Source organism: Calliphora vicina, chromosome 1 (assembly GCF_958450345.1).
Source record: "Calliphora vicina chromosome 1, idCalVici1.1, whole genome shotgun sequence".
NCBI classification, from domain to species: Eukaryota; Metazoa; Arthropoda; class Insecta; order Diptera; family Calliphoridae; genus Calliphora; species Calliphora vicina.
This window is the reverse complement of record NC_088780.1, coordinates 37,062,620-37,074,996: the sequence shown is the minus strand read 5'-3', so window position 1 is coordinate 37,074,996 and position 12,377 is coordinate 37,062,620. Positions and strand designations below refer to the sequence as shown.

The following is a 12,377-nucleotide window of genomic DNA, read 5'->3' as shown; positions in this document are numbered from 1 at the left end:
CATGAAAACTTAAAAAGGGGAAAGAGATAGAACAGAGCCCTGGGAGACTATAGAGCTCAATATGAAGTTCTCGAAACAAATCTCATCTCTTACTATTCTTGTAGTACGTCCACGAAGGAAACAAGAAATAAAATAAAAAAATTCTACTTCAACACCGAACGAGATCAATTTCGAAACTAGTCCATATCATGCCACATCCGGTGAAATACTGTCGAAATGTCGAGTGTGACTACCTTACTCTCTCCCATTAGATCCCCAGTTGCACGGCTACTGCGAAAGCCATATTGTCTGTCATTCAGAAGTCTAATCGATTGCAAATAATTGACTTGCTCTCCTTAACCTCTGAGAGAGCCGAACAAATTGCGATTTTGCGATAATTAAACGGATTGGTGGAGTCGCCTTTTTTGGGCATTGGCTGGACGTTGGTAACCTTCCAACAATGGGGAATAATGCCAGATTGATATGAAAGGTAGAAAAGGTTCCTAAGTGGAGGAGCCAGCTATGAGGAATATTTTTATAAAACAAGTGCTGGAATACAATCCGGACAAAAATTAGTCCGGACAGAACTTTCTTAACTACAAGACACATTAGTTATCTCAGGCACCGATTGATTGCTTTTTAGGTTTTCCAATTTCATTTTTTTTTAAGTAAAAGCTTATAGAGTACCATTGTATGTCTGCTTCAACCCTTACAATATCATTACGTCTTACTGCCAGCACCATAAATTCACGTAACCAGCACAGCAGCCCAAAATTGTAAAATGCATGGTTGAATATAAAGGAATTCCAACTACAACCTAGAAGAGCTAAGAAAGCAGCAAAGAAACAAACAAATGCTACTTGTAAATCGTAAATGTAGTTAAATGGAAGAATAAAAGAAACGAGTCTCAAAATAAAATAAAAAAGAAATTGAATGAAACATTTCCACACCATTTATGTGGGTAAAAAAAAAATGTCATTGCCAAATATGTAGTACGTATGAACTGTGGTTGGTAGTGGAGCCACTCTCGTAACTTCAGTTGACTGAAGTGTTGTAGATGTTTTGTGACGTTCACATGGCTGCTGCTAAACATTAGACGTTTGAAATCATTTGAAATTAAATATAAATTTACTTAAAAAATTTAGACATTTTAGAAAATAAACATTTGAAACTGCAGTATATGTACTCACAAATTCATAAGCTCAATCATCATCATCATGATCATTGTAATTTTATTATTATTTCAATTTAATGCGAATGAGTACATGTGTGGTTTTTTTGGTTAGGTTTTTGTGAATTTTATTTTCTATTTTCTCCATGGAGTTAGTTTTATCATAATCATCATCATTAAATTCATCTATTCCAGAATATTTCATTAGTTTTTTTCTTTTCATTATTTTTGGTTGGTTTAGTTTGTGCCTTCTGTGTGCTAAAATAAACAACAGCTGCAAAAACTTTAAATTGAAATTATAATTTTTTCTGTTTCGTTTCAAAAAAGAAGTATTTTTAATATTTTTCGCTTAAATTATGATAAAATTTATACTACATAGTTATTATAAATTTGAAATGGTTTTATATGAAGGCTTTTTAATCTACATATTTGAAATATTTAGTCATAATCAGCGTCATTCTCATAAATAGCATTTAATTAATGTTTGAGCTTATTTATATAAATTTTTTTTTTGTATTTAGAAATGTATTTATTATTGTATTATGTCCGCAGAATATTAATCATCATTTAGCTAATAAATTGAATTTGTTATTTTTTGTGCAAAAACTTGTTTTTTAATAAAGTATTGATTAAAAAGTTTGCAAATTATTGAACTTTAAAAGGAAATTTGATTGGATTTAGCTCTAATGGTACAACCCTTTTAAGTTCCCATACTTTTTATACCCTACACCACCATAGTGGGGAGTGTATTATGCGTTTGTGCAGATGTTTGTAACGCCCAAAAATATTAGTCTAACACCCACTTTAAAGTATACCGATCGACTTAGAATCACTTTCTGAGTCGATTAAGCGATGTCCGTCCGTCTGGTCGGCTGACTGGCTGGCTGGCTGGCTGGCTGGCTGTCCATGTAAACCTTGTGCGCAGAGTACAGGTCGCAATTTTGAAGATATTTCAATCAAATTTGGTACATATTATTTTTTCGGCTCAAGGACCAAGCCTATTGAAACTGGCTGAAATTGGTCCACTATTTCACCTAGCCCCCATACAAATGTCCTCCCGAAATTGGACTTTATCGCTCATAAATGTTTAATTTATATATGTATCTTCACAAATTCCGCTCCAAATAAGTTTTATATACACAAAATTCATGTCACCAAATTTTGTTACGATCGGTCCATAATTAGTCATAGCTCCCATATAGACCCGCTTCCTAAAATCACTTTAACGTGCATAAATCGCTTAAAAATGTTGGTAAATACACAAAATTCAACATAGTTAACTTTAATATAGACATAATTCACACGACCTAATTTCATGGTGATCGGTCCGTAATTGGTCATAGCCCCCATATAACCCCACTTCCGAAAATCACTCAAAAATATAAATTATTGAAATTTTAAAAGAAATTTTTTTTTTGCTCTTTTACTTAGTGTAGGGTATTATCTGGTCGGGCTTGACCGACCATACTTTCTTACTTGTTTTTTAATAGAAAGTTGTATTTTTAATAAAATTTGTTTAAGTATTTTTGGCTATATAATTATTGTTTTATTTTTACTTAAAAATATTAAATTTTCAGTACAATTTGATAAAAGGTACTTTTTTGAAAATTAGTTAAAAGTGCTTTTTTATTTTATAAAAAGTAAAAGTACTTTTTTTATTTTATAAAAAGTACTTTTTTGATTTTACAAAAAGTTCTTTTTTGATTTTATAAAAAGTACTTTTTGATTTTATAAAAAGTACTTTTTTGATTTTATAAAAAGTACTTTTTTGATTTTATAAAAAGTACTTTTTAATTTTATAAAAAGTATTTTTTTTTTTTATAAAAATACTTTTTTTATTTTTTAAAAAGTACTTTTTTCATAATTTGTGAAAATATATAATTTTTTTTATAAAATTTTATTTGTATTTTTGGCCATATTGTTTTTTTTATTATTTAAAAATATAAAATTTTAAGTACAATTTGATAAAAGGTAGTTTTTGGAAAATTAGTTAAAATTACTTTTTTTATATTATAAAAAGTACTTTTTTGATTTTTTAAAAAGTACTTTTTTAATTTTTTTAATAAGTACTTTTTTTATTTTTCAAAAAGTACTTTTTTCATAATTAATTTTTTATAAAATTTTATTTGTATTTTTGGCCATATTGTTTTTTTTTTATTTAAAAATATTAAATTTTCAGAACAATTTGATAAAAGGTACTTTTTTGAAAATTAGTTAAAAGTGCTTTTTTATTTTATAAAAAAGTATTTTGTTTTTCGTTAGTGAAAATATCTCATTTCAAAGAAAATTTTTAAGAAAAATAATAATACAATTATGTATTATTATTTGAAATTTTGAAAAATTTTATACAAGGTACTTTTTTGAATATTTTGAAAAAGTACAAAAAACGAAATCTTTTGAAAGTACTTTATTTGATAATAAATTCATACTTTTTTGAAATTTTTTTTAAAAGTACATTTTTACAGTTTTTTTTATATAAAAATAACTTTTAAAAACCAATTTTGAAGACCAATTGAGCTCTTTTTAAGTTTTTCTCCTTATGCATTCAATATGAAATTTGTAAAAAGTACTTTTTTAAAACAAAAATTGCAGCTTATACTGTAAAAATTTATAATTTTTAATAAATTCCTGAAAAGTATTTTTTTTTGCAATAATTGTTTAATTTCTTTTTCATATCAAAATATTTTATTTAAATATAAAACTAATTTCAAACGGTTTAATTTTGGTAATATTTTATAAAAAGGACTTTTTTTCAATTTAATTACCCGATCACTTTTTAAAAGATACGTTTTCATAAATCTTTTGAAATTATTTTTGTTATATACACACATTCTCAAAAGTAAATAAAAACCAGTGAATTTTTTGATTTTTTAAACATCATGAAAATCATTATAGTCCGATTTAAATTTTTAATTTTCAGAACTGGATCTATTATTCAGCCCAATCTTCAACAAACCGAAACTTTGAAATTTCAAACGATGAATAGATTTTAAGATTTTAATCAAATAATTTTTGGTGTTTACTCACTTTGAATTAATTCAAAATTTTAAGTTTTTTGAAAATAATACTTTTTTGCAAATTTAAAAAAAAAAAATTTTATACTCAAAAATAAATTATTTATAGATTATTTAGACAAAAAGTACTTTTTTAAATTTTGTGTTTAATTTATAAATAAAAAGTCCTTTTTTTAAATGTGTTTAATGTTCGTTTGCCATAATTGTTGAATTTTTTCGCACTTAAAAAAAGTTATTTTAAATACAATAAATTCTTTTAAGAATTAAATTTTTAAAAAATATTTGTACTTTTTTTTAAGAAATATCTTTTATTATTTTGGAACTTTGGAAAAGTAATTTTTTCAAATATAAAAAAAGTTAATTTTTTTACATAAACATAATTTCTACTACTTTTTTGGATATTTGAAAATAGTACTTTTTGGAAAAATTAAAAAAGTTTATAGATTTATAGATTAAACAAGATTTTTTCAAATCATTTACAAAAAGTACTTTTTTTTAAATTTTGTGTTGAATTTATAAATAACAAGTACTTTGTTTGAAAAATGTTTAAAGTTTTTTTTCCCAAAATTGTTTAATGTTTTCTCACAAAAAATATTTAATTTATTGAATTATTTTATAAAAAGTACTTTTTGGAAAATAAGAAAAAGGTACTTTTTTAAAAAATAAATATAATAAGCAATAAATTTTCGAATATTTTATTTTTTTGATAATTTTTGAAAAGTACTCCTAAAAATATTTCCTTTCCAATAACATTTTATGAATAGTACTTTTTCGGAAAACATGTGAAACTACTTTTTATAATAATAATTGTACAAATATTTATTACTTTTGTAAAATTTGTAGAAAATATTTCAAAATGTAATGTTTCTCCAAAAAATACTTTTTTCAAAATTAAAAAAATCATATTTTTAAATAAACAATAATTTTTTTAAGGTGTTTATACTTAAAAATGTTTTTTTTCTACAACTTTTAAAAAATAAATTTTTTGAAATAAAACTCAATAATTAATTTGGGACCATTTAAAAAAAGTACTTTCTTTGAAAATTTGTGAAATGTAATTTTTTAGCATAATTGTTCAGTTTGTTTTTTCGCATAAAAATATTTAATTTCTACTACTTTTTTATAAAAATGTACTTTTTTGAAAATTAATAAAAAAGTACCTTTTGAAAAAAACTTTGTTAAATTAAAAAGGACGTTAAAAAATGTAAATATTTCAAACTTTTAAATATTGAGAATATTTTATAAAAAGTACTTTTTGTGAAAAGTCCTTTTTTCACTAGTTTCATCTAATTTTCTCAAAAATTTATTAGAGAATAAATAAAATAACATTTTCTGGAAATATTGCTAACATTTTATGTTTTTGAGAAAAGTCCTTTTTTAATTATTGCAAATAGTACCTGTTATATTAAAATCAATAATTTCACAATATAATTTCATTTCTAAAACTTATTTTTATAAAATTTCTAGAAATTTATCTTTTACAAAAAGAATTTTTGAAATCTTAAACTTTAAAAAGTAACAAATTTGTCTCCCCTGTCTTTAAAAATATTTTACTAAACTCTTTTTCTCTGTTCATTATTTTCATTGCAGAACCGTAGCACACAAAGTATATCTTTGGCAACCTCCATTTGGCGTCATCATTAAAACACAACATCTACGATGTGGAGTTTAAGACAAATAATAATAAAGAAGGCCAAACACACTACGAAAATTAAGCAAACAACTGCTGCTGCTGCTGCTACTACAACAACTGACCAAACGAAGCTGCAACACAAATAAGAAATAATAAGACTACGAAAAAATAAACAGAAATTTTAATTTTACAAAGCTGAAAAAGAAAACAACAACAAAATAACAAATTACTACAGCAGCTACTGAAACGAAAAAAAAAACAACAAGAATAACAACCAAACAGCTACTACGAAATTCAAATTTGAAATCTTCCTCAGTTTTTAAAACGAATACAACCCTGCTGCACTTAAAAACGCCAGCGAGAACAAAAAATACTAAAAAAAAATTCCTTGGAAAATCTAAGTTTTCCTGCTAAATATTCTTTTTTCGATATTTATTCCAATATTTTTTATTACTCCAACAAGAAATTTTTTAAAACGAAACGCCCACGATCTTCTTATATTTAAATTACTTTAAAAGCATTTTGATTGAACAACAAAAAACAAACATTCCCTGGGAAAGCATCAGATAGAAAGAAACACACGAGTGCATTTAATTCCAAATTCAAATCGATTTAATTTCAAATGTAAATCTTTAACAACAACAAACTATCAATTGTATTTTGTTTTTTTTTTTCTTTCTTTGGTTTGGTTTGAGATTTTGATTTTATTGTGCCATCTCAATTTCAGCGTCTTTGTTTGGTGTTGGAGTGGAGTGTAAATGGTGCAATAAATTGTGATAGTTTTCACTCTATAACTCTTCTTTTTACTAAAACGGAAACGGAACTTAAGAAATCGCATCGAAATCAATTGAATTCCTTTCGCCCAAAAGAACAAAAAAAAAAAATAAAGTAAACCCCCTAAAGCAGCTTTAAGCTCTTTTTGGTTTTTCTCTTCCTGTTTTCTTTTAATTTGAGATTTATTTCACGTGTTTTAAACACACGTTCAATTCAACACATTGTTGTACAAAATGTCTATGATGGAAAGGAAAGTGGGTGGTGGCGGTCCTAGTGGTGGTGGTGGTAATGCCAGCAGTGGGGGCGTTGTCGTCGTTCCCGAATTGGCTGTCAGAGAGGGTGATGATTTCTATATGCACGGTTCGAATATGAAACATTCGTTGAGTACGCCCTCAGGTGTGGATGGCACTCCGTCGACACCTCGCCATCGTGGTGGCAAAAAGATTACCGTGCGCATTCAAATGCTGGATGATACAGTGACAATATTTCAAGTACAGGTGAGTTTTTTTTTTTTGGTTTTATTTTACAATAATGAAATTTTAAATTTTAATTAAGTGGACTACGAGGGGTGGTATTAGTATTATTATTATTCATTTTGCAATGGATAATTTTTAAGAAAAAAAAATTAAAATCTTATTAATCCTTATATATGTCTGCAATTTGAAAAATGGTTCCAACTGTGACGGCAGTGTCATCTATTAATGATTTTTAAAACCCAGCGGCCGTTAGGAAGTAACACGAATATCAGCAGCATGAAAAAGATATAGATACAAAAAACATAATTAAATAAGTAATATAAGGTCTACAGTCTGGTCTTTTCTATAGTCTGGCTCTATATATCAGAATATATTAAGGCAGTCTGAACTATAGTCTGTACTAAAGCCTTTTCTGGACTATAATCGTGTCTATAATCTGGACTATAATCCTATCTATATTCTGGACTATATCCTTGTATATAATCTGAACTATATTCTTGTCTATATTTTGGACTATAGTCTTGTCTGTAGTATGTATTTTTACGATCTATTGTTTACATTCGGGTTGTATACGTGTAAGTTCACGAAAATATTCGTAACCGGAAAAATATCAACGCCTACCAAGGGTCTAGACTTTAGTCTGACCTAAAATCTGGTTTTAGTCTGGACTATAGTCTTGTCTATAGACTGAACCATGGTCTTGTCAATAGTCTGGACTATAGTCCTGTTTGTAGTCTGAACTTTAGTCTTCTCTATAGTCCGGACTATGGTATTGTTTACAGTCTGGACTATAGTCTTGCCTACAGTCTGGACTATAGTCTTGTCTATAGTCTTGTCTATAGTCTCGACTATAGTCTTGTCTATAGTCTCGACTATAGTCTTGCCTATAGTCTCGACTATAGTCTTGTCTATAGTCTCGACTATAGTCTTGTCTATAGTCTCGACTATAGTCTTGTCTATAGTCTCGACTATAGTCTTGTCTATAGTCTCGACTATAGTCTTGTCTATAGTCTTGCCTATAGTCTCGACTATAGTCTTGTCTATAGTCTCGACTATAGTCTTGTCTGTAGTCTCGACTATAGTCTTGTCTATAGTCTCGACTATATTCTTGTCTGTAGTCTCGACTATAGTCTTGTCTATAGTCTGAACTGTAGTTTTGTCTATAGTCGGGACTGTTGTTTTGTCTATAGTCTGGACTATAGTCAAGACTATTGTCTATAGTCTCGACAATAGTCTTGTCTATAGTCTCGACTATAGTCTTGTCTATAGTCTCGACTATAGTCTTGTCTATAGTCTCTACTATAGTCTTGTATGTAGTCTCGACTATAGTCTTGTCTATAGTCTCGACTATAGTCTTGTCTATAGTCTCGACTATAGTCTTGTCTATTGTCTCGACTATAGTCTTGTCTATAGTCTCGACTATAGTCTTGTCTATTGTCTCGACTATAGTCTTGTCTATAGTCTCGACTATAGAATCGACTATAGTCTTGTCTACAGTCTCGACTATAGTCTTGTCTACAGTCTCGACTATAGTCTTGTCTACAGTCTCGACTATAGTCTTGTCTATAGTCTCGACTATAGTCTTGTCTATAGTCTCGACTATAGTCTTGTCTATAGTCTCGACTATAGTCTTGTCTATAGTCTCGACTATAGTCTTGCCTATTGTCTCGAGTATAGTCTTGTCTATTGTCTGGACTATAGTCTTGTCTATAGTCTCGACTATAGAATCGACTATAGTCTTGTCTACAGTCTCGACTATAGTCTTGTCTACAGTCTCGACTATAGTCTTGTCTACAGCCTCGACTATAGTCTTGTCTACAGTCTCGACTATAGTCTTGTCTACAGTCTCGACTATAGTCTTGTCTATAGTCTCGACTATAGTCTTGTCTATAGTCTCGACTATAGTCTTGTCTATAGTTTCGACTATAGTCTTGCCTATAGTCTCGACTATAGTCTCGAGTATAGTCTCGACTATAGTCTCGACTATAGTCTTGTCTATAGTCTGGACTATTGGCTGTATTTTGTCTACAGTCCCAACAGTAGTTCTTGCTCTAGTCCTGACTATATTTTTCTATAGTCCTGACTGTAGTTTTTTTTCAATGATCCTGACTATAGTCCTGGCTATAGAATTGTCTACAGTCGTTACTATAGTTTTCTCTATAGTCCTGATCTTAGTCTTGTCTATAGTTCTGACCATAGTGTTCTATATAGTTCTGGCTGTAGTCCTTTCTATAGTCCCAGCTATAGTTTGCGTTTAGTCCTGACTATAGTCGTAATTGTAGTCTTGCTTAGTAATTCGATTTTAATACAAATTGATAATAAGCCACATATTAATGAGCCTCCCCCTTTTAATGGGCAATTTCTACTTTTAAAGCAAATTTATGGGTGTGGTCCTGTCAAAAAGGCATTACATTGTGTCTTTGACTGATACAATTACAAGTTGTTGTATGTTTTTTTCATTAATATTTTTCGCTTTCAAAAAGTTTTCATTAAAAGTTTTTTTTTTTTTTTTGCACTAAATCCTCATTTCAACAATTTTAATACTATTAATGGCACGAAAAATATATTGTACGCGTCGTCTCCTGCTAGAGTGGAGTACAAGTTGTCGTAAAAGTTACAAAAAGCTTCCAACCATTCCATATAGCGTACAGAGAATGAGTAAGTGAGTGAGTGGTGAATGGTATTTACTTATTGTATGGTGGAGTAGGTGGGAAATAGTACGAGAGTAGTAAGTAGTACTTAAGTTAAACAAGGCATAAAATATGTGTGTGAGAGTTGGAGGATGAATGGATGGATGGATGCCATTTGTAAACCACATTTCGTTGACATAAAGTATTGAGAGGAAACAACGGCAACAAAACTGAAATAAAAGTTTAAAAAGCGGTAAATAACAAACATTTAAGTAGTAAAAAAAAATGTGTAAATGTACTACATATAGTACATATACTCACTCGTATTGTATGGTAAAGTATTTACTACAAGATTGCCACAAATGGTTTTTACACTCAAAAATTACAAAGTAGCAGAAATAGTAAAACTGAATATAGCAAAATATGAGACAAATATTATATAAGAAAATCAATATAATAATGCTTTCAAATATATTATAAACTTCTATATCTATCTATATTTTCTTTTACCATAAAATTTCTTTGAGTGTTTTAACAATACATACTCCAACAAAAACCCTTCTACACTTGTATTAATATTAAATGTCTGAGCCGATTTTGCAGCACTTCTGTTTTGCCTTTTGCCATTTGCATAATATTTAATATTTTGCGGTAAAAGTTGGTTGAAGTATGTGTTTTTGGATACTTTTTTTTCCATCTCGTACTCTTTGAACAAAACGCAATATTTAAGAACCGAAAAAAAGTTAATGTTTCTGCTGTAGTTGTTACTACATTGGCTGCTGCTGCCGCATCTGTTGTGGCAGCCTGACTGGCAGTTTGTCATAAAGTTCGAGTACAAGTACCCAAGTACCAATATGTTTTGTGTACGACGAGTATGTGGAGTGTTGAATGAAATAATTTTCATACGTAATACCTTGGCGCGACCTAAACGGTCAAAGACCTTAAATATCATTTTTTTGTCCACCAATTTTTCTGTTTTTTATAGTTTCTTTTTGTGAAACGTGCGAATGCTGGCATTTATGTTTTTACGGTTAGTGTTCCTTTTTTGGTTGGTTTGTTTACACTTAAGTACGAGGGTAGTTGTTGCCAATTTTTTTTTTGTTTGTTTTTGATTTTTTGTTTTTGGCCAGCCTAAATGTTTTTATCATTTACACTTTCTTTACATAGCTGGTTTTTATATGTGTCTCTATAATGTCTGCTGGCTCTTTTGCCTTTCCACTTGCATGTCTTTTGCTGGTTTGTTGTTCTTTGGTTTCCAATAGAATCTGTTGGTATTGTTCTTCCATTCATGCTGTTCCTGTTCATATTGCTGTTTTTTTTTTGCTCATTTACTAACGTCTCATTATGTACATATATATTTCGGTAGTTCCAATAACAGTTGTTTGTGTTTGTTTTATTTGGGGGGACTTACAGAGATGTGAAAATATATTTGGTGACAAAAAAGGACATGGACTGAATAGCTAAACAGTGAGGTTCAGAAACATTGAAATTTTAGAATTTTTTTACTATAGCTTTGCCTATAGTCTCAACTATATTCTTGTCTATAGTATCGCCTATAGTCTTGAATAAAGTCTTGTCTATAGTTTCGACCATAGCCTTGTCTATACTCTTGTCTGTAGTCCTGACTATACTCTATAGTTCCGACTATAGTCTTTTCCACAGTCCTGACTATAGTCTTGCTGTAGTCCTGACTATAGTCATGCTGTAGTCCTGACTATAGTCATGCTGTAGTCCTAACTATAGTCTTGCTATAGTCCTGACTATAGTCTTGCTATAGTCCTGACTATAGTCTTACTATAGTCCTGACTATAGTCTTACTATAGTCCTGACTATAGTCTTGCTATAGTCCTGGCTATAGTCTTGCTATAGTCCTGACTATAGTCTTGCTATAGTCCTGACTATAGTCTTGCTGTAGTCCTGACTATACGAGAAGTCCTGACTATAGTCTTGCTATAGTCCTGACTATTGTCTTGCTATAGTCCTGACTATTGTCTTACTATAGTCCTGACTATTGTCTTGTAATAGTCCTGACTATAGTCTTGCTGTAGTCCTGACTATAGTCTTGCTATAGTCCTGATTATTGTCTTGCTATAGTCATGACTATAGTCTTGCTGTAGTCCTGACTATACGAGAAGTCCTGACTATAGTCCTGCTATAGTCCTGACTATTGTCTTAGTCCTGTCTATTGTCTTGCTATAGTCCTGACTATAGTCTTGCTGTAGTCCTGATTATAGTCTTGCTATAGTTCTGACTATAGTCTTGCTATAGTCCTGACTATAGTCTTGCTGTAGTCCTGACTATAGTCTTGCTATAGTCCTGACTATACGAGAAGTCCTGACTATAGTCTAGCTATAGTCCTGACTATTGCCTTGCTATAGTCCTGAATATTGTCTTACTATAGTCCTGACTATTGTCTTGCTATAGTCCTGACTATAGTCTTGCTATACTCCTGACTATAGTCTTGCTATAGTCCTGATTATTGTCTTGCTATAGTCATGACTTTAGTCTTGCTATAGTCCTGACTATAGTCTTGCTATAGTCCTGACTATAGTCCTGATTATTGTCTTGCTATAGTCATGACTTTAGTCTGGCTATAGTCCTGACTATAGTCTGGCTATAGTCCTGACTATAGTCTGGTTATAGTCTTGACTATAGTCTGGCTATAGTCCTGACTATAGTCTGGCTATAGTCCTGACTATA

At 29.9% G+C, this 12,377-nt stretch overlaps 1 protein-coding gene and 1 long non-coding RNA gene across 5 annotated transcripts in view; both read left to right on the top strand.

Moving 5' to 3' along the window:
• The window catches only part of LOC135957915 (uncharacterized), a 101,105-nt gene extending 94,763 nt beyond the window's left edge, over positions 1-6,342 (top strand). Inside the window, exon 3 of the long non-coding RNA XR_010576435.1 lies at positions 5,755-6,342. This is a non-coding gene — a long non-coding RNA (uncharacterized LOC135957915). The remainder of the gene's footprint in view (positions 1-5,754) is intronic.
• Positions 6,343-6,524: 182 nt separating this feature from the next.
• Positions 6,525-12,377, top strand: part of Cdep (Chondrocyte-derived ezrin-like domain containing protein) — a 94,248-nt gene continuing 88,395 nt past the window's right edge. For 3 of the 4 annotated variants that reach the window (XM_065508740.1, XM_065508732.1, XM_065508724.1), the window contains exon 1: positions 6,551-7,068. In XM_065508740.1, coding sequence (XP_065364812.1) covers positions 6,805-7,068 — 264 coding nt within the window. In that variant the 5' untranslated portion in view covers positions 6,551-6,804. Of the gene's footprint in view, positions 7,069-12,377 lie in introns of all 4 variants that reach the window. The other variant, XM_065508750.1, reaches the window with a different exon arrangement.